The sequence below is a fragment of the Megalobrama amblycephala genome, linkage group LG23 (assembly GCF_018812025.1).
Source record: "Megalobrama amblycephala isolate DHTTF-2021 linkage group LG23, ASM1881202v1, whole genome shotgun sequence".
NCBI classification, from domain to species: domain Eukaryota; kingdom Metazoa; phylum Chordata; class Actinopteri; order Cypriniformes; family Xenocyprididae; genus Megalobrama; species Megalobrama amblycephala.
The window spans coordinates 4262931-4286907 of NC_063066.1; the positions used below are offsets into that span (position 1 = coordinate 4262931).

At 37.6% G+C, this 23977-nt stretch overlaps 1 protein-coding gene across 4 annotated transcripts in view; it reads right to left on the reverse strand.

The window, feature by feature from the left end:
- fam13b (family with sequence similarity 13 member B) overlaps positions 1-23977 on the reverse strand; it is a 62611-nt gene that overhangs the window by 31185 nt on the left and 7449 nt on the right. For all 4 annotated transcript variants that reach the window (XM_048176802.1, XM_048176803.1, XM_048176800.1 and 1 more), the window contains 6 exons: positions 18773-18931; positions 18069-18249; positions 15830-16039; positions 13519-13696; positions 12762-12909; positions 2262-2380 (listed from right to left, as the gene is read on the reverse strand). In XM_048176802.1, the coding sequence (XP_048032759.1) occupies positions 2262-2380; positions 12762-12909; positions 13519-13696; positions 15830-16039; positions 18069-18219 (806 nt within the window). In that variant the 5' untranslated portion in view covers positions 18220-18249; positions 18773-18931. The remainder of the gene's footprint in view (positions 1-2261; positions 2381-12761; positions 12910-13518; positions 13697-15829; positions 16040-18068; positions 18250-18772; positions 18932-23977) is intronic.

The following is a 23977-nucleotide window of genomic DNA, read 5'->3' on the forward strand; positions in this document are numbered from 1 at the left end:
CTGAAAGTGTGCAGAGGAACAAAGGCCAAGAGAGATCAAGGCTCAGACGGCTGATAGGTCAGTTACGGGTCTCAACGCAGCGGGCTGATGGAGATCACAGAAGCTTTGACAGAGAGAAGACACCAGACCAGCCACACACATAGATAAAGGGTTGAGGAAGATACAAGCTATTCATAATTTAAAGCAGTTCAGCTACAGTCAAGCTACTCTTCAGGGAAAGTAACTAGATGATACACAACCTACAAACAAAAAGCAGCTAAATACACTGAAGCTACTGAAGTGGAAAATATCTATTTAAATATAACCATCTGAAGATGCAATTTATAAATTTAACTAGAGCCACATTTTTATGGCACATAAACATTGTTCAATCATTTAAAACTCCCATTTATGGTAAAGAATTAAACAGATAAATACAACTAGAAATGTAAATATTTTCAGTGTAAATATTTTAATAATATGTAAATATTAATCAGTGAATTATTTGCTCATGGGAAATGTGTAAACTATCCGTTTCACTAGAATGAAAGTGAAAGTGACATGTGAAGGCCAAGTATAATAACCCATACTCAGAATTTGTCTTCTGCATTTAACCAAAGACTATAGAATTAGGGCTGGACGATTAATCGAAAAGTAATCGAAACCGAAATTCAGAACCTCTAACCGATTTAATTTTCCCATGTCGGTTATTTCGCTTTTTTAATCCTGTTAATACTTCCCCCTTAAAAACATAACTGCGTGTGTAGCCACGTGACTCCGCCCCGTCCAGTCAGTGGCATAAAAGCAAAACACGGAGGTGAACGCCGGTTCAACACATAGTGATGGCGCGTGAGCGGTGAGCCTTGCGTCTTCACTAAACTTTGTCAGTTGTATTTGTTTTATGGTTTGGACACTCAAGCGATTAGACGATCGGATGTGTATTATTATATCGAGCTACCGCGCTCGCATAGATATATACATAATTATATCTATGCCGCGCTCGCGCAGCTGCATGTGGCACGAACACTCATACAAACAGCTGCGCAAAACGTGAAGATCGCGCGCACACAGAGGAAGGCAGAAACTTGTTGTCAGCGCTGTCCTGTGATTTATCACTAAAATAGCTTAGAAACTCAAAAGTTATAGCATCTATTTTTTCTACTTTTGAAGGAACTATTTACAACCCACAGCTTCACAATTAATAGAGAGACGGTATGACTAATTCACACACGCAATCACTACTGGTACTGTGCTAATTTATCTTTATCTGATTTACAACGAGCAGAAACCTGTAAGAAATGTTACAAACCATAGATAAAATAACTGCTGATAGTGAGCTATGATGTCAGATCACTCTTTCAACAGGAAAAAAAAATATCCCACCTTAATAGTCAATCATAGGCTATTTACAGTACAAACCTTGTCAGTGAACTATGAGGGCAAAAAAAAAAAAAAAAAAAAAAAAAAAATCAGAAATAAAATAATCGTTCATTAATCGTAATCGAGGTAAAATGTTCAATTAATCGAGGTTTTGGTTTTAGGCCATAATCGTCCAGCCCTATATAGAATAACACAAGATGTGACACTCGTATTGTTTTGAATGGGAGAAAGTGTAACGCGCAATATGGCGGAATAAGTCCCGCCTTCTAAATAAGAGCCAATCGCCGACTGGTAAAGTCATCGCGTCACTTCAGCGGCCGTTAGAATCACCGGTTTCTATAGAAACAGTCAGACTCGCGCCTCCGAAGAGACGCGCATTTAGGTCTGCGCATGCGCATTAGCTTGATCCAGCCTGAAGAATACAGTTTTTTTGTCATGATTCGAGCGTTTAGAAACTAAATTTATGAGCCGGTTGTTGTTAGATTTCATTGGTGATTTAAAATATGAAATTTAATCGTAAGGTTGGTGAACCGTTTTGGAGAATTTGATGTTTCCCCATTCAAAGAGATTGCATGATGCCCAGGATGCCCGAGAGGCGTTTCAAAGATGGCCGCCGAGTGAAATGACTTGTCTTAAAGGGACTTTGATTTAACCCATCCAAGTTAGAGTACACACATTAGGAGTAGTGAGTAGTGAACACACACCACTGAACACACACCCGAAGCAGTGGACAGTCATTTTGCTGTGGCGCCCAGGGAGTGATTGGGGGTTGCTCAAGGGCAGCTCAGTCATTTATATTAAATACTCATATTAAATTTCACAGGGAGATGCCGGAGAGGGACCACGGCACAGACTGGACAGATCCCAGATGAAGGCGTTTCTAAAACTGTGCTTGCACTTACCTTGAGGAGGAGGGGCCGACGTGGGCATGATTAGGGGACAGGGAGGAGGGACCATCCTCTCCGTCCCGCGGGAGCTCCTCGCACGCTTCCAACTTCTCTTCCTCCAGGAGCTCAGTGATCTGTAGGGGTGAGAGAGGGGGAAATTTGAATACTGTAGGCCTGTTGCCACTAATTCAGCAGCATTTATTTCTAATTCATCATAAGTATTACATTTCATGTCAACATCTTATGCTCCTGCGAGATGCAGGCATTATGCAATACGCCACAACCTATGCTGATTATCTGCAGGACGCCTAATTCACACGCCTGCATACGAGATCACACACATCTGCACTGTGGGTGCTACTGGTGAGTCATGACATCACACATACATTGGTGATTACCACAGGATGCTGCCATGTAAATTTAAAATCCTAATTTTATTTAAAAAAAAAAAAAAAAAGTTTTTTGTCCAATTCTCACTATTAACTACAACTTTTGCTTCAATGAACTCCTAATTACTGCTTATTAATAGTTAGTAAGGTAGTTGTTAAGTTTAGGTATTGAGTAGGATTAAGGGATGTAGAATATGGTCATGCAGAATAATATGTGCTTTATAAGTAATAATAAACAGCCAATATGCAAGCTAATAAGCTACTAATTAATAGTGAGAATTGGACCCTAGACTTAAGTGTTATATAACAAGCTAAAATCTAATATGAGAATGAATTCATCCGGTGCATTACTGCACCTGAAATAACTTATGTCATATGACCACATCCCCTTATATTTATGTATCTGAGTGCTTGTTTGTATTACTAATGTGGTTTTCCTGAAGACATGAGAGAGTTATATAAAGCAAGAGTCTAAGGTATATATGAAAAACAGGTTTAAAAAAAAATCAGCTAGAGAACAGTGAGATGGCACATGTTGTTCAGTGCTACACATCCATGTGTAAATCTACTTAACAGACAAACTTTGGCACTAGCACATGATCAAATGCACTCTGCATCTGCTGCAGTATCGCTGCCATGTTGCCATAGCAACCATTTCCCTCTACATCTGATTGGCCGAGCGGGGCTGCTGTTCAGTGGCCATGCAGATATGAGTCATATGCAGTGTGCAGAATGGCTGCCGAGGGCTCGGAGGATGACTGTATTTTCACACATCTCTATATGCCTACAGCCACCATTCCCTCTCGATTGTCCAAGACTTTGAAATTGTATTCTTTTACACTATGTTTCTCCTTGTACTGTATATCTTAGAGGTTGTGTATCTTTAGGGACCACACCATTTGATTTCATCTGCTTCCAATTTAGAAAATGGCAATGCAAATTTTTCTCATTGAGGTGCCTCTGTGTGAAGATCCAGCATGAATTCGTGGACTGATGTACAATCGTTTTTTTAAAAAGACTCAATGTCTCAATAGGCACAAAAGCATTAATCATGTTAATTGAGGTGTTATAATAAAATCAGCAATGCAAAACGTGACAGATGAAAAGGACTCCTGTGTTGTTTGCATCAGTCTGTGGTGGAAAGACTAGGTAAATCTAAAAAAATACTGTGTATTTACTGTGACTCAAAAGGTCCCTGCCGAACACAGCCTTCATTAGTATCTTCTGCTGTCAAAACCAGAGCTCCAGACTAAGGGTCACTGCACACTGAGTCCGAAATTTTTGCATGCGTTTTTTCGTATTCGCAATCCTAAAAATTCGTCACGCACAGAGACCTTGCACACTGAGTCCGATGCGTATTAATGAATGCGTTGCGGAAAAGAAAAAAAAAGAAAAAACAACGCAAAACAATACAAAATGAAGTCTTCAAGCAGTGAGCATTATTAGTTGTCTCCTCTCTTCTTAAAAAGAGAAAAAGAAAGAGGAAATATTGGGTCCATTCAATCCCGAGACTGCATAGAGAGAAAGGAGAATTCACCTCATCAAGGAGCTGCGGGATTATCCGAGTGTTTCAAAGTTTACTTCAGGATGTCAGTGGCTCTGTTTGATGCTTTACTACTGGCACAATCTGTCTTTATATTCGGTCTCTTTGTATTCCTCACATTGTTTGTCATTCAGTGCTGCTGTTTTGTGCTGTAGAAGACGTGGATCAACTTGTCAGATGGCATTCTGGATTTTTGTGTTCGCGTACGGTGGCACTGAATTGTCAACACGTCTCTCAAAATGTGTGCCACGGATGTGAAAAATGCAGAAAATCGAACCTGATACGAATATTTTTTTGACGGACAAAAGTTTCGGAGGCAGTGTGCAAACGCGATTGACATAACGTGAGGTCGAATTTATTTTTTAACGTGTGAAAGTTGCATGCGAATTTCGGACTCAGTGTGCAATGACCTTAACATTTGAGAGCAGTGGCATTGTTTTTTTGTTTTTTTTTATCATAAAAGGTAATTTAATCATATTACTATTGTTTTGCATTAATAAGTGCAGCTACTAATAATATTACATGCTTATCCATTGGAAATTTGATAGTAAAGTACTGAGCTTGAATTGAGATGCAGATAAAATTAACTTATTAAAGGGATAGTCCACCCAAAAATGAAAATGTGATGTTTATCTGCTTACGCCCAGCGCATCCAAGATGTAGGTGAGTTTGTTTCTTCAGTAGAACACAAATGATGATTTTTAACTCCAACCGTTGCCATCTGTCAGTCAAATAATACTCGCTCTCATTGAAGTATATGCGCGAGACATCACTGCCGTTGTCACAGAGCACGATCAGACCTCACTAAGCGAGTGCTGAACGCATTTGGACATAGTGGTGTTTTAGAGGTAAAAAATGATCTAAATACTGTTCGGTTTCTCACACAAACCAATCGTTTCGTGTCTTAGTACATCAATGTGTCGTCACAAGCTGCAGGGTTTAATTTGGATTTGTCTATGCAAGTTTTATTTACTCTTATAGTAGAAGTTCCCATCCACTAGCATTATTTGACTGACAGATGGCAACGGTTGGAGTTAAAAATCCTCATTTGTGTTCTTCTGAAGAAACAAAGTCACCTACATCTTGGATGCGCTGGGGGTAAGCAGATAAACATCAAATTTTAATTTTTGGGTGAACTATCCCTTTAACAGTAATGTGCGAAAACATTTTTATAGGGAAAAATGTAAATATTCTACTCTTATTAAATGTATCACACTGAACTGATTTACAGCTTCATTGATTATAAAAGGAGCGCTCTTTACTTGCTTTCTGTGTAATTCAGTCACAATATGAAAAAGTTTTTGTTTTCCATGAGACTTTTCCTACTTTTCCATATACTAGGAAGTCAATAAGTGTTAATATCTTTTTTTTATATTATATATATATATATATATATATATATATATATATATATATATATATATATATATATATATATATATATATATATATATATATATATATATATATATATATAAAGTTTTGTTTTCCTAGATGTGTTAGTTTTCCTTCATCGAAAGGTTAGTTTTACAAATCATCACATTCAAAATAACATTAAAATTAGATAATATTTAGAGCTTTTAAGGGCTGGAAAAAGTGTGAAGTCCTTGAAAAGTGCTTGAATTTCACTCTCAAAAGTTTGCATGAATCCTGAAATTAATAATGTAAAAGCATTTGAGTATTTCTGCCACAATACCATGTTTTCTGTAAACGTTACTACATTAAATCCATGGTGATTTGTTAACTGGAGAGCACTAGTTCGTTTGTGGCACAGTTTCTCTCCTGGTTTCCACATTAGCGCTATTTGATCTGATATCTGTGGTCTAAAGCAGAGAATTCTGCACTGAATTTGAATGCTTCCCACTAGATCTCGCAGCGATGTTATTAATTTTGTGGCGAATTCAAACGCTTTCTCGCTGAAGTAAGCAGTGTCACATGATCGGCGCACGCTGAGCGCTGCGCTGTCTATTATTGCTCAGTGCTGATAAAAGGTCCATGCTGCACAGCTCAAATGAGTAGCTATGTTTCGTTTCACTTTCATTTCATTTGCCATTTGCCATTTCTCATAATATGAAACAGAAATGGCAGCTCTTATCAGTTGTGCAATGTGGTGGTTGCACCAGTGCCACTTCTAACAAAATTTAGTCACACTAGCAGAAAAAAAGGTCGCAAAATGCAACCATTCAGTCGCAGTCTGGAGCCCTGAAAACACAACCATGTAGTCTTAAGCATGTATGCTGCGGCCAGGGCGGGGGAAACATCCTCATGGGTTCATCCATGATGTTTTAATACCTCCAAGAAGCTGAAGCATGCAGAAACTCAGCCTTTGTTTGGCCTCAGAGGCTTTGTTAATGTGCGGTCTTCATATTACACAACAACATCTGCATACAAAAACCAACAGCAGAGAGCTGACTGAGGCTCTAATTAAAGGCGCTCTTCATTAATTAGTAAAAATGCTGTCAAGCGCACACACAAACCAAATAAGAAAAACAACCAACACGAATGGAGAAAACATCTCACAGCCTCTGAGGATCAGAAAAACAGGCTCAGCAACTGGGTGGATGTGTTGCACAGTGACCTGCTTTATTTTTGGGTCTGTCCGCAACATGTCCGAACACTTCTGGGCAGAAACAGTAGTTTGAAGAACAAAAGGCCAGTCACCAGAGTTTGAATGATAAAACACATAACCAGTGTTACAAGTGAGATTAGGGCACCGTCAATCACCAGTCATAGATGGTTATAAATCGTTCTCCTCCCCACATGATACATCTCTTATTAATACGCAGTCATCAAAATGACTTAATCTTAGGCACATAACCAACTTATGTAACAAACCCTGCTAAGCCCAAGTGCTTTAATCAAACCTAATGCACGCCAACCTTGACAAGCGCCAAACATTTACACAAATCAGCGCCGTCTACTCTCAGTGAGCCATGAGTGAGACATGTGATCAGAGAGTGGGAGCCTCTCAAGTGAGACACCCTTAGAAATAAATCGGTGATTTATGCCCATATTCATTTCAGCATATGCCAGCTCCTTGAGCACTGGCCTGAATCCAGATAGGTCACCCAGGATCTTCCCCCTGCTGTTCAAATTTGTTTTCTGCCCCTTCTGTTTCTTATGCTTCCCAAGCTGTCTTTTACAGTAAGGAGGACCTTCTCAGGAGTGGGATGTCTGAAATGTCTAGTACCTCCAAGCATGTCTAGAGAGGAACCGACTTAAGCACATAAGATCTTCTGTTTCAACCTGATCTATGCTTCAAGGGAGCCTGTGGCTCTGCTACAAGGAGACTAGAGCTCTCAATGATCTTACTTAGTAGGGGTGTAAATAAAAATCGAAAACACATACTTGCACCGCGGTTCATCTTAATCTGACGACGCAAATGCATTTATAATACGGTTTGTTGAAAATAAAAACATGTAAAATAGCCAGACAGAGTTCGGCTAATGTATGTCTCTATTGAGGGATACGCATTCATCTAAGCCTTGCCAATTTAAACATTCAAGCGCAAGGCGCAAAAGAACTTTGTGCACTCTTCTGAAGCGTGCACCGAAAGGTCAGCCGTGACGTAGGCGGAAATACCACAGTAGGGCGAAAAATTCCATCTCATTTTCTCCTCCAACTTCAAAATCATCCGGCATTGTTGTTTTACCTTTTTTTGTAAAGGCAGTTTGACTTAAGGTGCGTCCCAATTCGCGTACTTAAGCACTATTCTATGACGTTTTTAAGTATAAATAGTGCGAGTAGTGCATTCACACTGAAAATTCCAAAAAGAAAAAGTACAGTGTGGAATGTTGGACACTTCGTGCACTCAACTGTCACAACTTTAATTACGCAGTGGAGGGGAAGGGAGGATCGGACTCCGTTGTTAAATGACAAAATAACCTTATACAATTCACGCACTACATGGATGAGTGCATAGTGCACAAGTGCATAGTGTATAGTGCGTCATTTGGGACGCAACTTTAGTCTTTGCACGTTCACTTTGTAAACACTTGCTCGGTACTTCCGGCTACATCATGCATGACCTTTCCAATGTGATTACGTAATGCGTGGCGCATCGCAGAGCTAGTAACAAGACAAGCATTTGTGGTTAAAAAGTATACACATTTTTATTTTTAGAAAAAAGACTGATAGTTTCACTATAGATAAAGCCGTTATTCCTCGTCTGGGATCGTGTTTGATCGTCTTTGAAACTGCATTTAAACTGCAATTTGGACCTTCAACCCGTTTGGTAGCCGTTGAAGTCCACTATATGGAGAAAATTCCCGCAATGTTTTACTCAAAAACATTGCATTTCTTTTCGACTGACGAAAGAAAGACATAAACATCTTGGATAACATGGGGGTGAGTAAATTATCAGGAAATTTGAATTCTGAAGTGAACTAATCCTTTAAGTGAACGTAAACAATCGAGAAAGGCAATGCATGTGCATCAGTATTAGTATATTGGATCCGTGCATTATGTCTTAAAGTGACAGCAGCCTAATATTCCTGCTGTCTGTGTTTAAACAAACAATAAAAGACAGGGAAATCACTCACTGCTCTTGACTGAATAGCTTTTGTAACTTCAATAAAGATTAATCTTTATTTAATTCATACCATGAAGATAATATGCAGTATTATTTAATATTTGATTATTTTATTCATTTTCTGTACCCGAAAACTACTGTTAGATACCTAAATAACCTGAAAAGCACTGTTTATTTTATTTGTATCTTTGCTCTATTGTATTTACTTGTGCTGTTGCTTGAATTTTATATCATTTGTTCTTATTTTCTTTATTTTTATTTGACAATAGTCCTTTTTTCCATGAACACAGCACATACAGAACAGTACTGAAACTGTGACCCTAAAATCGTAATGAAAACTGAACTGTGAGTAATTTGAACCATTACACCCTAGAGAGTATTTTAAGTCATCACTGTTATGAAACACTGGTCCAGGACATTGGTGCTAATGGTGCGTTCACATTTACTGTTGTTTAGCAAATTTTCATGGGTAAAAGTCATCCATGCAGCACTCAATCAGAATTAGTTATGAGCTATACTGTACCTATGTAAAGCATTTCAAATCAGTTCAATGATGGTTAGAATGTTGCCTTAAAGGCAGCTGCCTATGTAGAGATTAGACAGCCAGGCAGCTCACCAGGTTGTCTTTTAGATTAACCTGTAAAGTCTGTATAATTCTGCTTGTTACGAAAACGAGACATCCCTAGAGACCAGCACAGGTGCCGGTACCAAACTTACATCACTCAGTTATGTAACTGTAGTTAGTTATATAACTCTAGTTAGTATTGTCTTCTACAAAAGGGCTGTTTCCTCTTTTTCTGACAGTTGCAAGCAAGCAAGCAAACATGAAGGAGAAATCTCATGGAAAGAATTTAAAGTCCTATTTCCTGTGTATATGAAGAAAACAGATATGTAAAGTCTTGTGAGGTCAGGAATCTTGAGGTCCTTAAAAAGGATGTAGAGTGTCACACAAATGAGATTTTAAAAAAATATGCACTTTCAAAGAAAACAAATCACTAGGGCTGTCATGATTCCTTTATTAAATTTGAGTACTCGATTTAAAACAAAAAAATCCTCTATTTCAAATTGCCCGTGTCAAGTAACCAGGAAAAAAACAGAAGTGGTGCATTCCAAGGATGAGAACCCATGAACCGCTAAAGCTGCACAATGTATTAAAACAAAATGCTATTGTGAATTCACAAAGACTGTGACTCAAATAAATATATTAAACACGCAGGGCATATATATATATATATGCTTTATTTAGATGCGTGTAGGTTATGTGCGTCTCAGAGCAAATGCTGCTCCACATGAACTGTTATCATTTACATGTATGGAGCATCACAAACACCATCTCTGCATACGCTGTGAGTTTGGGTTGCTTATAACGTTCGTCTGGGAACGCAATGTGCACCATTTCATCAGATTTGCAAGGTAAATCATTTATAAACCTACGCCAACACAGGAGAATACATAAATCAATATCTTTCTAAATATGCAAACTATTTGTTGCTAATACTTGCTTTTGATACTTTATTTGAACCAAATGCCTCATTGTTATTATTTATGTATTTTAAGTCATTTTAAAGGCTATTGTTTGCTTATGTTTATTTTTATTACCACAAAAAACATGGCATGAAAATAACTGACCAATTACTCAATTACCAGAATAATCATTAGTGACAACCCTACAAATCACAGTCGTTCCTTTGGTGTGAGGGAACCTGAAGTCTGTAAACACACTCACAGACATACTGAACGGAGGAGACACGCCTTTGGATGACTTTCAGTGTATTACATAACACTGCAGGCATAATAACCCTCTAACACTGCTCTTCTTTTTTCTGTGATACACATCTGCCTGTGTAAAGCTGTGTAAAGCGCTGCCTCCACCAGGAACCGGGGCGGGTGGCACACAGTTTACGTGCTTTAAACAAACACAAAGCATAAGTATATAATCGTCTTTCAGAACTCAAATCACAATATCGCATTTGCAAGGTTTGGCCAAGTATTTCATGAGGAACAAAGCTAATACCAACTTACACTAATCCCATTGATCTAGAACACAAATATTGCCCCAAAAGCAGCATTTATAATGTGGCACGCTGATCAAGAAATATGAGGCTGATGAGTGAAATTTCAACACAAATTGATCCAATCATCAATATTTTTCTAAGAGACCCTTTCATCATTTTACAAAGCACAATTTGTGAAATGTCAACAATTATGGGTATATTTTATCATCACTTTCAAAAATCGTTGTGATATTGTAACATTGGCAAAGAATAAACACCAATAGTATAGCACACACCACACTTTAATCAAATACTAGCTCCAGATAATTATTAGCATCTGCCATTTGTTCACACTTTTTAGGGTTTGGTTTAAAGGGTTAGTTCACTCAAAAATGAAAATTATGTCATTAATGACTCGCCCTCATGTCGTTCCAAACCCGTAAGACCTCCGTTCATCTTCTGAACACAGTTTAAGATATTTTAGATTTAGTCCGAGAGCTTTCTGTCCCTCCATTGAAAATGTATGTACGGTATACTGTCCATGTCCAGAAAGGTAATAAAAACATCATCAAAGTAGTCCATGTGACATCAGAGGGTCCGTTAGAATTTTTTGAAGCATCGAAAATACATTTTGGTCCAAAAATAACAGAAACTATGACTTTATTCAGCATTGTCTTCTCTTCCGGAATCCTTTCCATTGAATTGATTCCATTGAATCCTTTCATCTGTCAGCGTTGGTAATGCACTTTTACGTCGCCGTGGTTGTTTTTGGCGATTAGGACATCCGCGACATGCACACTTACGCACCATTTTAAAAAATATAGCAATACCAAAATACAAACAATGTAGAATAGCTTGAATACAGCGTGCATCTCCCTCAGACTGTAAACGAAGCTCAGGCGCACCGGATAACACGTCAGCAGCGTCACTGCGGAGTCGTGAACCACACTCTGGAGCAGAAGGGGGCGGTAATGCACCAATAAGCTGGATGCCAACCGCCGTAAAACAGGAAAGAAGAAGTAGAAGAAGAAGCGGAGTCGTGAACGTGAATTGACAACAGACCCGGAAGAGAATACAATGCTGAATAAAGTCGTAGCTTTTGTTATTTTTGGACCAAAATGTATTTTCGATGCTTCAAAATGTCGCGGATGTCCTAATCGCCAAAAACAACCACGGCAACGTAAAAGTGCATTACCAACGCCGACAGATGAAAGGATTCAATGGAATCAATTCAATGGAAAGGATTCCGGAAGAGAAGACAATGCTGAATAAAGTCATAGTTTCTGTTATTTTTGGACCAAAATGTATTTTCGATGCTTCAAAAAATTCTAACGGACCCTCTGATGTCACATGGACTACTTTGATGATGTTTTTATTACCTTTCTGGACATGGACAGTATACCGTACATACATTTTCAATGGAGGGACAGAAAGCTCTCGGACTAAATCTAAAATATCTTAAACTGTGTTCTGAAGATTAACGGAGGTCTTACAGGTTTGGAACGACATAAGGGTGAGTCATTAATGACATAATTTTCATTTTGGGTGAACTAACCCTTTAAGTAAAACAAACCACTATTAATAAAGCCTTTACAATACATCTCAGTGATATTACTCCATTGCATGAACATATCTCTAGTAAGTACATTCAGATTTACCGTCACAAATTTGTTTGTTGTTTAATTCACTGCTACATCTGTTTGCAGTTTCGTTTGCATCTTTGTCTAATTGGACAGTACTTCAGCCGAATTACTATAATTAAATTTGAAAGTGGTCATGCTACAAATTATATGCATTTCATACATTTATCTTTAAAATTAATAGGCTATAAACATCTGAATACAACAATTAACATCCAGTGGCCACTGCCATTTGCAGAGCACTGAGAAAAAAAAACTATTAGTGTCTGCATATCTGTGATGCATGCAGTGATTTACAATATCATTGACCGTTTGGTGTATCTCTATCATTAACTTTTCAAGACTTTGAATGAATAACAGATTTTCACAGTATTCTGTGTGAATACAGCATTATCAACACAGCTGCAAGAAAGTTCACCTGGTCATTAATGGAGCTGTAGTCATTGGTGTTGGAGATGTCGTCGTCCTCTTCCGAGTCAAAGAATTCCTCCTGGTTCTCCAGCAGTTCTGCCAGAATACGGCTGACCGACTCCTGCTCTTTCAGATCCTCCACATCAGTGTCTAAACTGCAGAACGTAAAGGACAGGAATCATTAAAAAGATGAAGTGTGTCATTTTCAGATGTTAAAATACTTTATTCTATATCAGCTTAATGTAGACTGAATTACTCAACAGTGTAGACAATGACTCTGTGGTGCTATCAAAACTTTGCTTCGTTTGTTTAAGCATCCAAGCAGCCTGACTCTAAAAAACATTGGCTTAACTATTGTATGTGAGTATGGGGCAGGACTATCTGTCTGATCGACATATGGCAAACAGGAGGGGAGAATCCAGGAAGCAGTTTCAAAACAATAGCATTTCAGTTTGATGACACTAATACTGTTAAAATTAATAATACTAGTTACATTTTTGCACAGATCTCTGCAGAATTGATCAGTCATCATCTATACACAATCTACCCTACCATTTAAATTTGTCTGAGCTCTGTTTATAATTTCACATATGGAACATTTTCCCACACAATCGAAACTGTGAAAAAAAAGATTCTGCGTGGGCCTACGCAAGACAGAATGTGTTGTACTGGAAAAAATGACTGTTTGCTCTTCCAACTTGTCTTTTTTATTTTGCAAGCAAGGTAACGAACATAAATTGTCAGGAATTGCAAAAGCATCTTACTGGAAAACGTCTGGCCCGAAGACGGCGGCGAGAGCTCCTATGCTCCAGCTCTCTTCCTGAAGAGACGCCACACCGGACAGAAATCGGCACAAGAAGCGGAGCAAGCTGTAATTGACCTGCGGCAGCTGTTGAAGGAAGTACTTCATGTTTCTGCCCAGCTCTTCCTCACTGCTGTAGTCTGTAACAGAGCAAACAAATCGGTGGTCTTAATGAGGGGAAAGTTTAGAGGGACGTGCAGTTATTATCCTCCAGTAGGAGGATAGCGAGCTGGCTGATGTAAAGTTGTGAAAGAACAGCTGTGCTTTGATGATGCAAATATATTAGAAGTTTTTCCAAGTTGCCAGAATATTTCACAAGGTAAAAACAGGCATTTTAATTCAGGGGCCGTTTAAACAACACCAAGAAACAACCAAAAACGGAAAACTTTTTATGCGTTTTGGCCGTTCATTTACACGACAACAGCATTTTGAGGACCTAAAAATGCAAACTTTTGAAAACATCATCATCATCTCCATGTAAACTACAAAAACGTTTATTTGTGAAAACGGTGACGGCAGGGATATGTGTATTATGTGTTCAGTCAATAGGCATGTAGTGTTTCTTTACAAACATCGCCAACTACTGGCCTGGCAACAGAATATAGCGTTTTTAGTTGTTTCCGCGGATCCGTGTGAACGGGGATGATTTTGACAACTATTTTATATTTTCTAGTTAATTTTGTCAGCTATTTTTTAAATTTAGTCTTAGTTTTAGTCCTGTGTCAAATGTACTTTTTAGTTGTCATCATAATTAGTCAACCTTCTCATGTTTTTTTAGTTGACTAAATGTCTGAACGTTTTAGCGAATGAAAACAATTGCATTTTTGTCATGCTGCATAACAGTTAAATTGATAATCATGATTATTTTGCTCAAAATTATAATTGCAACGACTTGTCATTTAAGAAATTTATTTTTACATTTTATTAGAATTATTGCACTCTTTCACACAAGCACAAATCAAGAGAATGTTAACTCATATGCATGGTTTATTTGACCTCATCTGACTTATTATAGGCTATTTATCATATAAATTAACATTTTCTACATTATGAAAACAGGCAAAACAATAAACTTCTCAAAAATTAAAACTGTGAAATTCCTAATAGTAATTCCAATAATTCCAAATTACATTAACACTTTAAAATAACTCACGCTATGAAGCATTAGTTAAGTATTAGTTAAGCACTAGTAAATAGTCAATTCATCATTTATAAAACATTAAAAGACATTAGTAATCCATTTATAAATATTAATCATGAATTACAGTAGGAATATGTGTTAATAAAGCATTTATTAACACACTAAGTAACTAATACTATATGTCTAAATAATAAGATGCATAAATGTACATTTAAATATGTTATTAATCATTTACTTACACTTTCTAAATGATCTTATGAACCACTGACAACTCCTAAATTACTGGTTTGTGAATAATGTAATACATAATTTGAAAATGATAAATTGATCATTAATAAAGTATGAAAATACAATTATTAAACACATTATAGATATGCTTATAAATCAAGAATAAAGCATTTATAGCTGTATTTATAAACTGCTTACTAATGACTATTAATGCTTTATAAGTGATGAATTAACTATTTACTAATGCTTCATAGCGTGCAGTTATTATAAAGTGTTACCATGTTTTTCTATTAAAACAACAGCATAAAAGACTGCATTGTCACACAGATGTTGCGTAAGGTCATTTATTCAGCATCAACAATTGCAAATATAGTCAAGATCCATGTTTGGATTTATTACAATTCATCACTGAGGTGCAGATTTTGATTGCAGATTTAGTAAACAGCGCAAGCGGCTCGTGAAGGAACACAGACTGACTGAACGACATGCTCATTTAAGCAGAATATCTTGATGAAAATTGCTGAACTCCAGCTTACTTGTTTGTCTGTGTTTTCACATCATCGGCGGAGGGCGTGTGCGCATGGTTGCCAGATTGCAAATATTAAGTAAAACACCAGAAAGAAATGTATCCTTTTAACAGAAAAGCTCTGATTGGGGGACTTAAATTCGTGACATCTGGCATGAAAGCTCATAGTAGAGGCTTGCAAATCACATTTTCTCTTTTGGTAAAGTTATTTTTTAACAACGTTTCAGTCTCGTCTTTTTCCGTCTACGATATTGCATGTGAATATAGTCACAGTTATCGTTTAATGACCTTGGTGTCGTCTTGTCACAGTCATTAAAAAAAAGGTCGTTGACGAACATACTTTGTCATACTTTTCGTTAACAAATTAGCTTCACCCACCCTGATAGAGCTGCATGATTTGTGCCTGTAAGCCTGCAGGGATGACGGGCTCGGGGAGCTCCTGCAGGAAGAGGCGTAGCAGGCTGACGGCAGACGCCAGGTCGGCCTCTTTCTCCAGATTCACTTCAACGCCGCTGTCGTAGCGCTGCCTGAGCCATTCCACGCGTTCTGCGTTCCCATTGACTAGAAACAGACCCAGGTGCAGCCCTCCTACAAAACACAAACACACACATCACTAAGAGAAACATGCTCACAAAACAATGTATATAAATAGAAGAGACTTTAATTGCTGAATCACTGCACAGAGCAGCTGACTAAGCGGAGCAGTTGCTTGTTAAACTCGTAATCCCTTTAGTCAGATCTGTTAGCACGATAACATCAGCTACGTTCTCTCTGTCTGCCAATGAAGCTAACGAAACAGTTCTGCTTTTTAAAAATAACCAAGGCATTATATATATATTTATATATATATATATATATATATATATATATATATATATATATATATATATATATATATATATATACACACACAGAACTAGTTTACATTCTTCAGCCCAAATGTTTTGTTTAAAACCAATAATGGATCTTTTTTTACGGCTGACTTCTTGACTAAAGCACTTTTAAAACAAACTGCGGATTTTTGCCAGATCAGATCAGAAGCTTCCTAAAAGCTCCACTGGCAAATAAGCATTAGCTGGTCTGTCTCAGTTCCCATCCCTGGAGCTCTGTGTGTGTATATAAGAGTCTACACCGCATAAGGGGAAGCCACCGCCGTCGCTCACTGTTATGTCTAAATTAGCCTCAGAACAAAAACATCCTTCCAAAATGAAAAAGTGGAGGAGAAATGCCAGAATGCTGAACTCACAGAGGAAGAGCTGGTGTTTGGAAACAACAGCGGCGGCTAAACCCCTTTCAAGGACTTAACAACCCTGCCAACATATTTTCAACATCCTGCCTGTGCTAGAGTTTAAACATTAGGCTGCTGTCCTCAATGTCTTTAAAAGGCAAAAAAATTATTACAAATATATTCACAGTCTGCTTGATATGTGAGCACTTTCATACCAGTAGTTGAAAAACAGTAAAACATAAAAAGACTTGGCATTTATATATCTACATGCAGATGGTAATTATTAGGTAAAGACTGTGATGATATACTGTCATTATAAAAGCTCCAGGCTGAATAATGTTCCTCTTTTCACTTTTGACTGTATGATTGCAAAATCAAAGGAAGTACATCTTTTATCAGGGAGTTCAGAGAGGCCACTCCTATCATACAGAGCAAACAACATTTTTGGCTTTATCAGATGAAAACGTCAAGCTCTGCTTGCAGGAGTTGTTACAACATTTATGTAGAATCTATCCACATAGGTTTATTATTATTTAAGATGCTTTTTTGATCCTATATACTCGTTAAATAACCTTGTTGCAGGTTTATGACTACTTTAAAGTTTTTTTTTTTTTTTTTTTAAGTGTAAAGGTTTTAAGTTTCTATTTTAATATATTTTAAAATGTAATTTATTCCTGTGATCAAAGCTGAATTTTCAGCATCATTACTCCAGTCTTCAGTGTCACATGATCCTTCAGAAATCATTCTAATATGATGATTTGCTGCTCAAAACAACATTTCTGTTGAAAAGAGTAGAAACTATGATACATTTGATGAATAGAAAGTTCAAAAGAACAGCATTTATTTGAAACAGAATTTTTTTCTAACATTATAACTATCACTTTTGATTAATTTTAAGCATCGTTTCTGAATAAGAGTACTAATTTAATAAATTACTAAGCCTAGACTTTTGAATGGTAATGTATATTTGAAATACAAACTGATTCAGTAGTTATGATGCTTCTAGAGTTAAAAATTACCTAAATTATGGCATGGTAATTAAATGTGATTGTAAAAGAATCACGACAGCACAATGTTATTTGAAAACCACAACAATTTCCAACTCTCTGGATATTGTCATCTACATTTCAAGTCACAGCTGAACATATATTTACATATTTGCGTGTGTTTGTAAATATATATCTTTACTAAATGTTAACTTTTTTTATGTTTTTGTCTAAATGGGTCAAAATAGTCCTAAAACCATGATTCAATTAGCAAATATGATTCAATTTGTTCTTATCCCTGGAGGGTTGGTTGCTATAACGCTGCTATTGACTACAGCTAAAAACAAATAAATAAAGGACAGAAAGAAAGCATCATAAATCATCGGGGTCTCCCCTCACTCACCGTGCTCTTCAATGTATTCTACGATGCTCCTGACCAGTAGGGGGACCTCATGTCCTGGCTGCCCACTGTGCTGCACCTCCTCCAGGGGGATCCCAAACACTCTGGCCGTGCTGAGGGAGTCGCTGAGGGAAGTAGAGAGGCTCTTCCTCATCGCCTCCACAGCCTGGCTGCTTCAGTCCGTCTGCACAGAGATGGCGAGAACAAGGTCACGTTGGCTGGCCGACTAGTCACCTCCCTGTACAAACACGCTATCATGGGTGGGGCGCGGACTCGAACATCAAACTCCGGACAACAAGAACAAAACAAGCTGAAAATTGGAGCGGGACCTCTCCCATCACGGAAGAGAACGTTCTTATCATGTGTGAGTGTAGAGATGAGGAGAGCGTACGCAAGTAGAGCGACTGTCACGTGCAAAGATCGTCAGATGCGGCACGCCGATTCTGATGATGGTAGCAGGTGGCTGCCATCAACATGCAAATGCAGTCACAAACCATACTGTCACAGCGCACAAGCTGTTAATGCTGTAAAGGGGATAAAAAAATCTACGACTGGATCTGATTAGCGTTCAGTATGTTTAGAAATGCACACAATCTGAACGTGATTTGTGAAGACAGCTGACGTCTTCATGACAACAGCAGCTGGTCTCACATCATTTTAATTGCAACTACATAAAGAAGAATTTCACAATAGTGAACAAGGCTCACCTTGTTGTACAAACTCCCAGAAGTTCACTTTATCTCCTGCTCCACTCACTAGTAGTAAAGGAAATATTCATCTATGGTTGCTTCAGGTTGTGGCAGAAGATGAGCCTGTAGTTCCTCATTGACGGACCGCAAATCCTGTTCAGGACGTTAGTGGTTAAGCTAGAGGAAATAAAACACACAAGAAAACAGCAGCATCAGCAAATGCATTAAAACGGAAATAATCCTTCTGATTAATATTAGCTGGGCCAAATTTACAAACCACTTATTCAGTTAGTGGACATCTGCGGTCTGAAAAACATATCTGGCGAACTTTAAATCTCAATTAGGAAGAAAAACAGCGAGCAATCTGCTCACCCCGCTGCATATGGCATCACATGAACAGCATTTAATACTAAGTGGAATTTTAATCCAAACAAGGTTTCCAATCATGCTACTGAGAGCCTTGATGCTTCACTTTCATTTTTTCTTGAAAATGGAATGTTAATGAACGTTCCAAGCACTTCCAAGGAGGTAACGGATTCCAAGTAACATAATTAGATTACTTTTTCAAGTAACAAATAATGCATTACTCTTCAATTTACAACAAAATATCGGAGTTACCTTTTCAAATAGGTAACGCAAGTTTGCTTTCCCATTTACTGTCCCCATGTTGAGAGGAATCGTGAGTAAGTGCAGAGGCGTTGTGCGCGCTGTGTGAACATGATCTTACTGTAGTTCTGGACCAGTGGTTCCCAAACCTGTCCTGGAGGACCCCCAGCACTGCACATTTTGTATGACACACCTACTTAAGGTCTTGCTTGGAATCTCTACTAATGAGCTGATGAGTTGAATCAGGTGTGTTAGATGAGAGAGACATCCAAAATGTGCAGTGCTGAGGGTCCTCCAGGACAGGTTTGGGAACCACTGATCTGGACTAAATGTGAGCAGGCATTTACGCATCTCATTTGCACAAAAACAGATTCAGTATTCCTCAAAATTAATAAAAATTGTGAAATGCAAACCTGCAATAATTAAATTTTATATAATTTAAATATACTTTATGTATTTAATCTCATTTTATTCACCTTTGATGATCCAATTTAGCCGCACTAATAAGCAAAAATGACTTTAGTTAAACATCACTTTTGTGTTTCTTTTTTGTTGAAGAAAAAGTGTTGAACTTTTTCTCCTGTGATCCTGAATGTCAGCATAGCTGAAAGGTTTGTTTGAGCTGCACCGTCTACTTTACAGACGTGAATTTGCATTTCCTTCAGCCTGAGGCGTATTTGTTTAATTTTGAAAGGGCCTTACATTTGCCAAAAAATATTATTTTTTTGTTATTAAAAACAAACAAGCCCAGCCCAGGTGAGAAAAAGTAACGCAAAAGTAATGTAACGTATTACTTTCCATAAAAAGTAACTAAGTAACGCAATTTGTTACTTTTTTATTTTAGGGAGTAATGCAACATTGTAGAAAAATTACTAAAATTACTTTTAAAAGCAACTTTCCTCAAAACTGGTTCTATGAGTATAAACCAGGAAATAAAAATTCCAAAAATATCCCAAACTGTTTAAAAGTTTGGGGTTGGTAAGACTTTTTAAAAAATGTTTTTGAACAAAGTCTGACCAAGGCAGCATTTATTTGGTCAAAAATACAGAAAAAATATAAATACTGCGAAATATAACCGTTTCCTATTTCAATATATTATTACTCCAGTCTTCAGTGTCACATGATCCTTCAGAAATCATTCTAATATGCTGATTTGCTGCTCAAGAAACATTTCTTATTATCAATGTTGAAAACAGTTGTGCTGCTTAATATTTTTGGAAACCATGATAAATTTTTTTCAGGATTCTTTGATGAACAGAAAGTTCAAAAGAACAGTATTTGATATAGAAATATTTTGTAATTATTATAAAAAAAAGTCACTTTTTCTGAATAAAAGTATTAATTTAATAAAAAAACAAACAAACAAACTTTTGATTAGTAGTTTACCTCAACCCAGTCTACACAAAGTCTTCCAGGATGAACCCTCTGAAATGTATCCACCCTGTTACAGTTCATTAGATCTACTCCATTACCTGTACTATCACTTACACAAATGACTTTTTGAGATGTTAAGAGCATTTTCACTGTGCCAAATTACAGACCTCTTTACCACTTTAGACACGACTAGCTGCCCGACACCAGGCATGTGGAACAGGAACAAAATGTCCCGAAAACGAATGATGTGTGAATCAAGCCCTAACAGCAGATGTCTTAGTTTGCAGACAATTGAGACTAGATGTTCTTCTAATCCCACATATCACGCATGATGACCTTTCGCTCACAATGTTCACCATTGTTGGAGAAGCTAAACGTGGTTCAGCACTTAGACTGTTAGCAGAGAGCACAGTATGACCTTGGCTCAGTCCTCAGAGCTCTGGAGAACACATAAAGAAACGATGCTGGAATTTTCTGCAGGCAAATCTCTCCGCATCTCCCTGGTGACATGATGTTTGCAAAGCTTAGTTGTCTCACTATGGTTACTGCTTACTTGGCGTCACAGGGAGAGTTTGTAGACCCAGTATGCCATAGATACACAAAGAGCGACTTCAAACATTCTAGAACATTCCCTAAAACAATAGCGTCCTGAAGATGACCTAACAAGGAGATTATCTGCCCACTTACAGCACAAAGGTCAAATCTCAAATGGCAATGATTAATTAATAACTGGATATCTTTATAAAAGATATGCAATTAGGAGGATCACAAGGTTAAAATAAAACTAGATCCAAGCATTCTCCCTGTAATTGAGGCAAAGCACTTTATTGTAGATGGTACCTGGCAATCAGTGGTACTGGACTGAATGCAATCATTCAAATTCTGATATATAACTCTTTATGGCACTAGCAGTAAAAACCCTTGATAGCTAATTTTACAATATTGCAAGGTAACTCTGCATTGAAATTCTAGTTGTTATTTGAATGCAATTCAACCTTAAACTACATAAAACTCCTTTTAAACTTGTTTTGAACCAGCAGTGATAATTTTATTGAAATTAGGGCTGCAAGATTATGACAAAAATCATAATTGTCGATTATTTCCTTGAAATTGTATTTGTCATTATTAATTATGATTATGACAATTACATTGGATGATGTTTTGAATAGCTTTATACCATTGTTTGAAGCAAATGCATGCCATATTTTTATGTAAAAATAAAACAAGCTGAAAACACTCTTCCTAAATATTTTTTATTGCTTTTCTATAGCATTAAGTATCAAATGTCAACTATGCATTGGTTTATTTTTTTCTTTAAATAATAATAATAATAATAATAAAGTAAAACATATACATGTAATAATAATAATAATAATAATAATAATAATAGGAGCTTTTGCACCATATTAGGGGCTTTCGCACCGGAGGAACTTTTTCATAGTTCCTAGAACTATTGGCCAGAGTACCCAGATTTTGGCATGTTTAGTTCTAGGAACTCCTTTGGGGGAAATAAATTAGCTCCTACTTCAGAAGGGGCTTTTGCACCGAATAGTTCTAGGAACTCAGTAATAAGAAATAGCCACTAGGATAGTTCCCCAGGAACTAATTTCTCCCCCGGGCCATGTTATTGGTTGCATTTGCACTGGGAATAGGAACTCTGAAGCGGCGTCTTTAAGTGCGGCATTTACAAACGCTAAAAAAACGGTGGATGAATAATGCCGTGATCGCCGCTATGTTTGTAGTGTGTCGTAGATTTGGTGATAACGGAGATGGATTTACACAATCTATGTGACTGAAAGAGCAAAAAGTGAGGCTAAGAGACAAAATCTCCTGACATCTTTCAGTATTTCCAAGGCAGAAAAAAAGAACAACACTGCAGACAACAGGTAAATGCTGTTATCACTGTTTTCCATGTTTGTGAAGTAAATGTTTACACTGCTTTTTAAAAAAGCCGGGTGCCGGTGTTTGACAAATCAACGTACACTTACGTCACTGATAGTTCCTATAGTGCTGGTTTAGACCCTACTCTGAAGTAGGAGCTAATTTAGTTCCCTCAAAAGGAGTTCCTAGAACTAAAATCGTTCCTAGTTCCTGCAGTGTGAACACGGCAAAATCTGGGTACTTCAGTCAATAGTTCTAGGAATTATGAAAAGGTTCCTCCATTGCGAAAGCCCCTAGAGTAGGGTCTTACCCAGCACTATAGGAACTATCAGTGATGTAAGTGTACGTTGATTTGTCAAACGCATGTCAAACACCGACACACGGCATTTTTAAAAAGCCGTGTAAACATATTTACTTCACGAACATTGAAAACAGCAATAACGTCATTTACCTGTTGTCTGCAGGGTTGTGTTCTTTTCTCAGCCTCGATGATATGTATTACTGAAAGGAGAGATTTTGTCTCTTAGCCCCACTTTTTGTTCTTTCAGTCGCGTAAATTATGCATTTCCATCTCCGTTATCACGTAACCCACAACACACAACAAACATAGCTCTGATCACGGCATCCTCCATCCACCATTTTTTTAGCATTTGTAAATGCCGTGCTTAAAGATGCCGTCCTCGGCCGCTTCAGAGTTCCTATTTCCGGTGTGAATGCAACCAGGAACATGGCCCAGGGGAGAAATCAGTTCTTGGGGAACTATCCTAGTGGCGATTTCCTATAACTGAGTTCCTAGAACTATTCGGTGCGAAAGCCCCTATTGTTCTAGGAACTTAGTTCTAGGAAATAGCCACCAGGGTGGTTCCTAGAGAACTGATGTTCTCCTAGGGCCATTTTCCTGGTTGCACTCGCACCACGAGTAGGAGCTCTGAAGTGTAAACAGTGCTTGTTTTGACTTTTATTTTGATGGCTTGTGTTCTCTGTCTTCATTTGTTTACGATCTGTTTAACTGTCCTGTCTAATACATTATTATACAAAAAGTAGTATATGAAAAAGTACTTTACCGTGTGATTGACGCCCAATGTCGCTAGTTAAGCAGAAATGCATAATTATACATAATTACATAATTATGTTTCCTTTCACATGGTCCTTGCTGGATTTTCTTAGCGCAAGTTTGAGAGATCCATTTATCACCGTTTTCCATGTTTGTAGAGTTAGTTCATGAAGTAAATATATAGGCTGTGTACATAGCTTTTTAAAAATGGCGGGTGCTGGTGTTTTGTGTTTATTCGACCAATCAGCGTACACTTGTGTCACGTGTAGTTCCTTTTGTGTCGAGTTAGACCTTTTGCACTCTGAAGT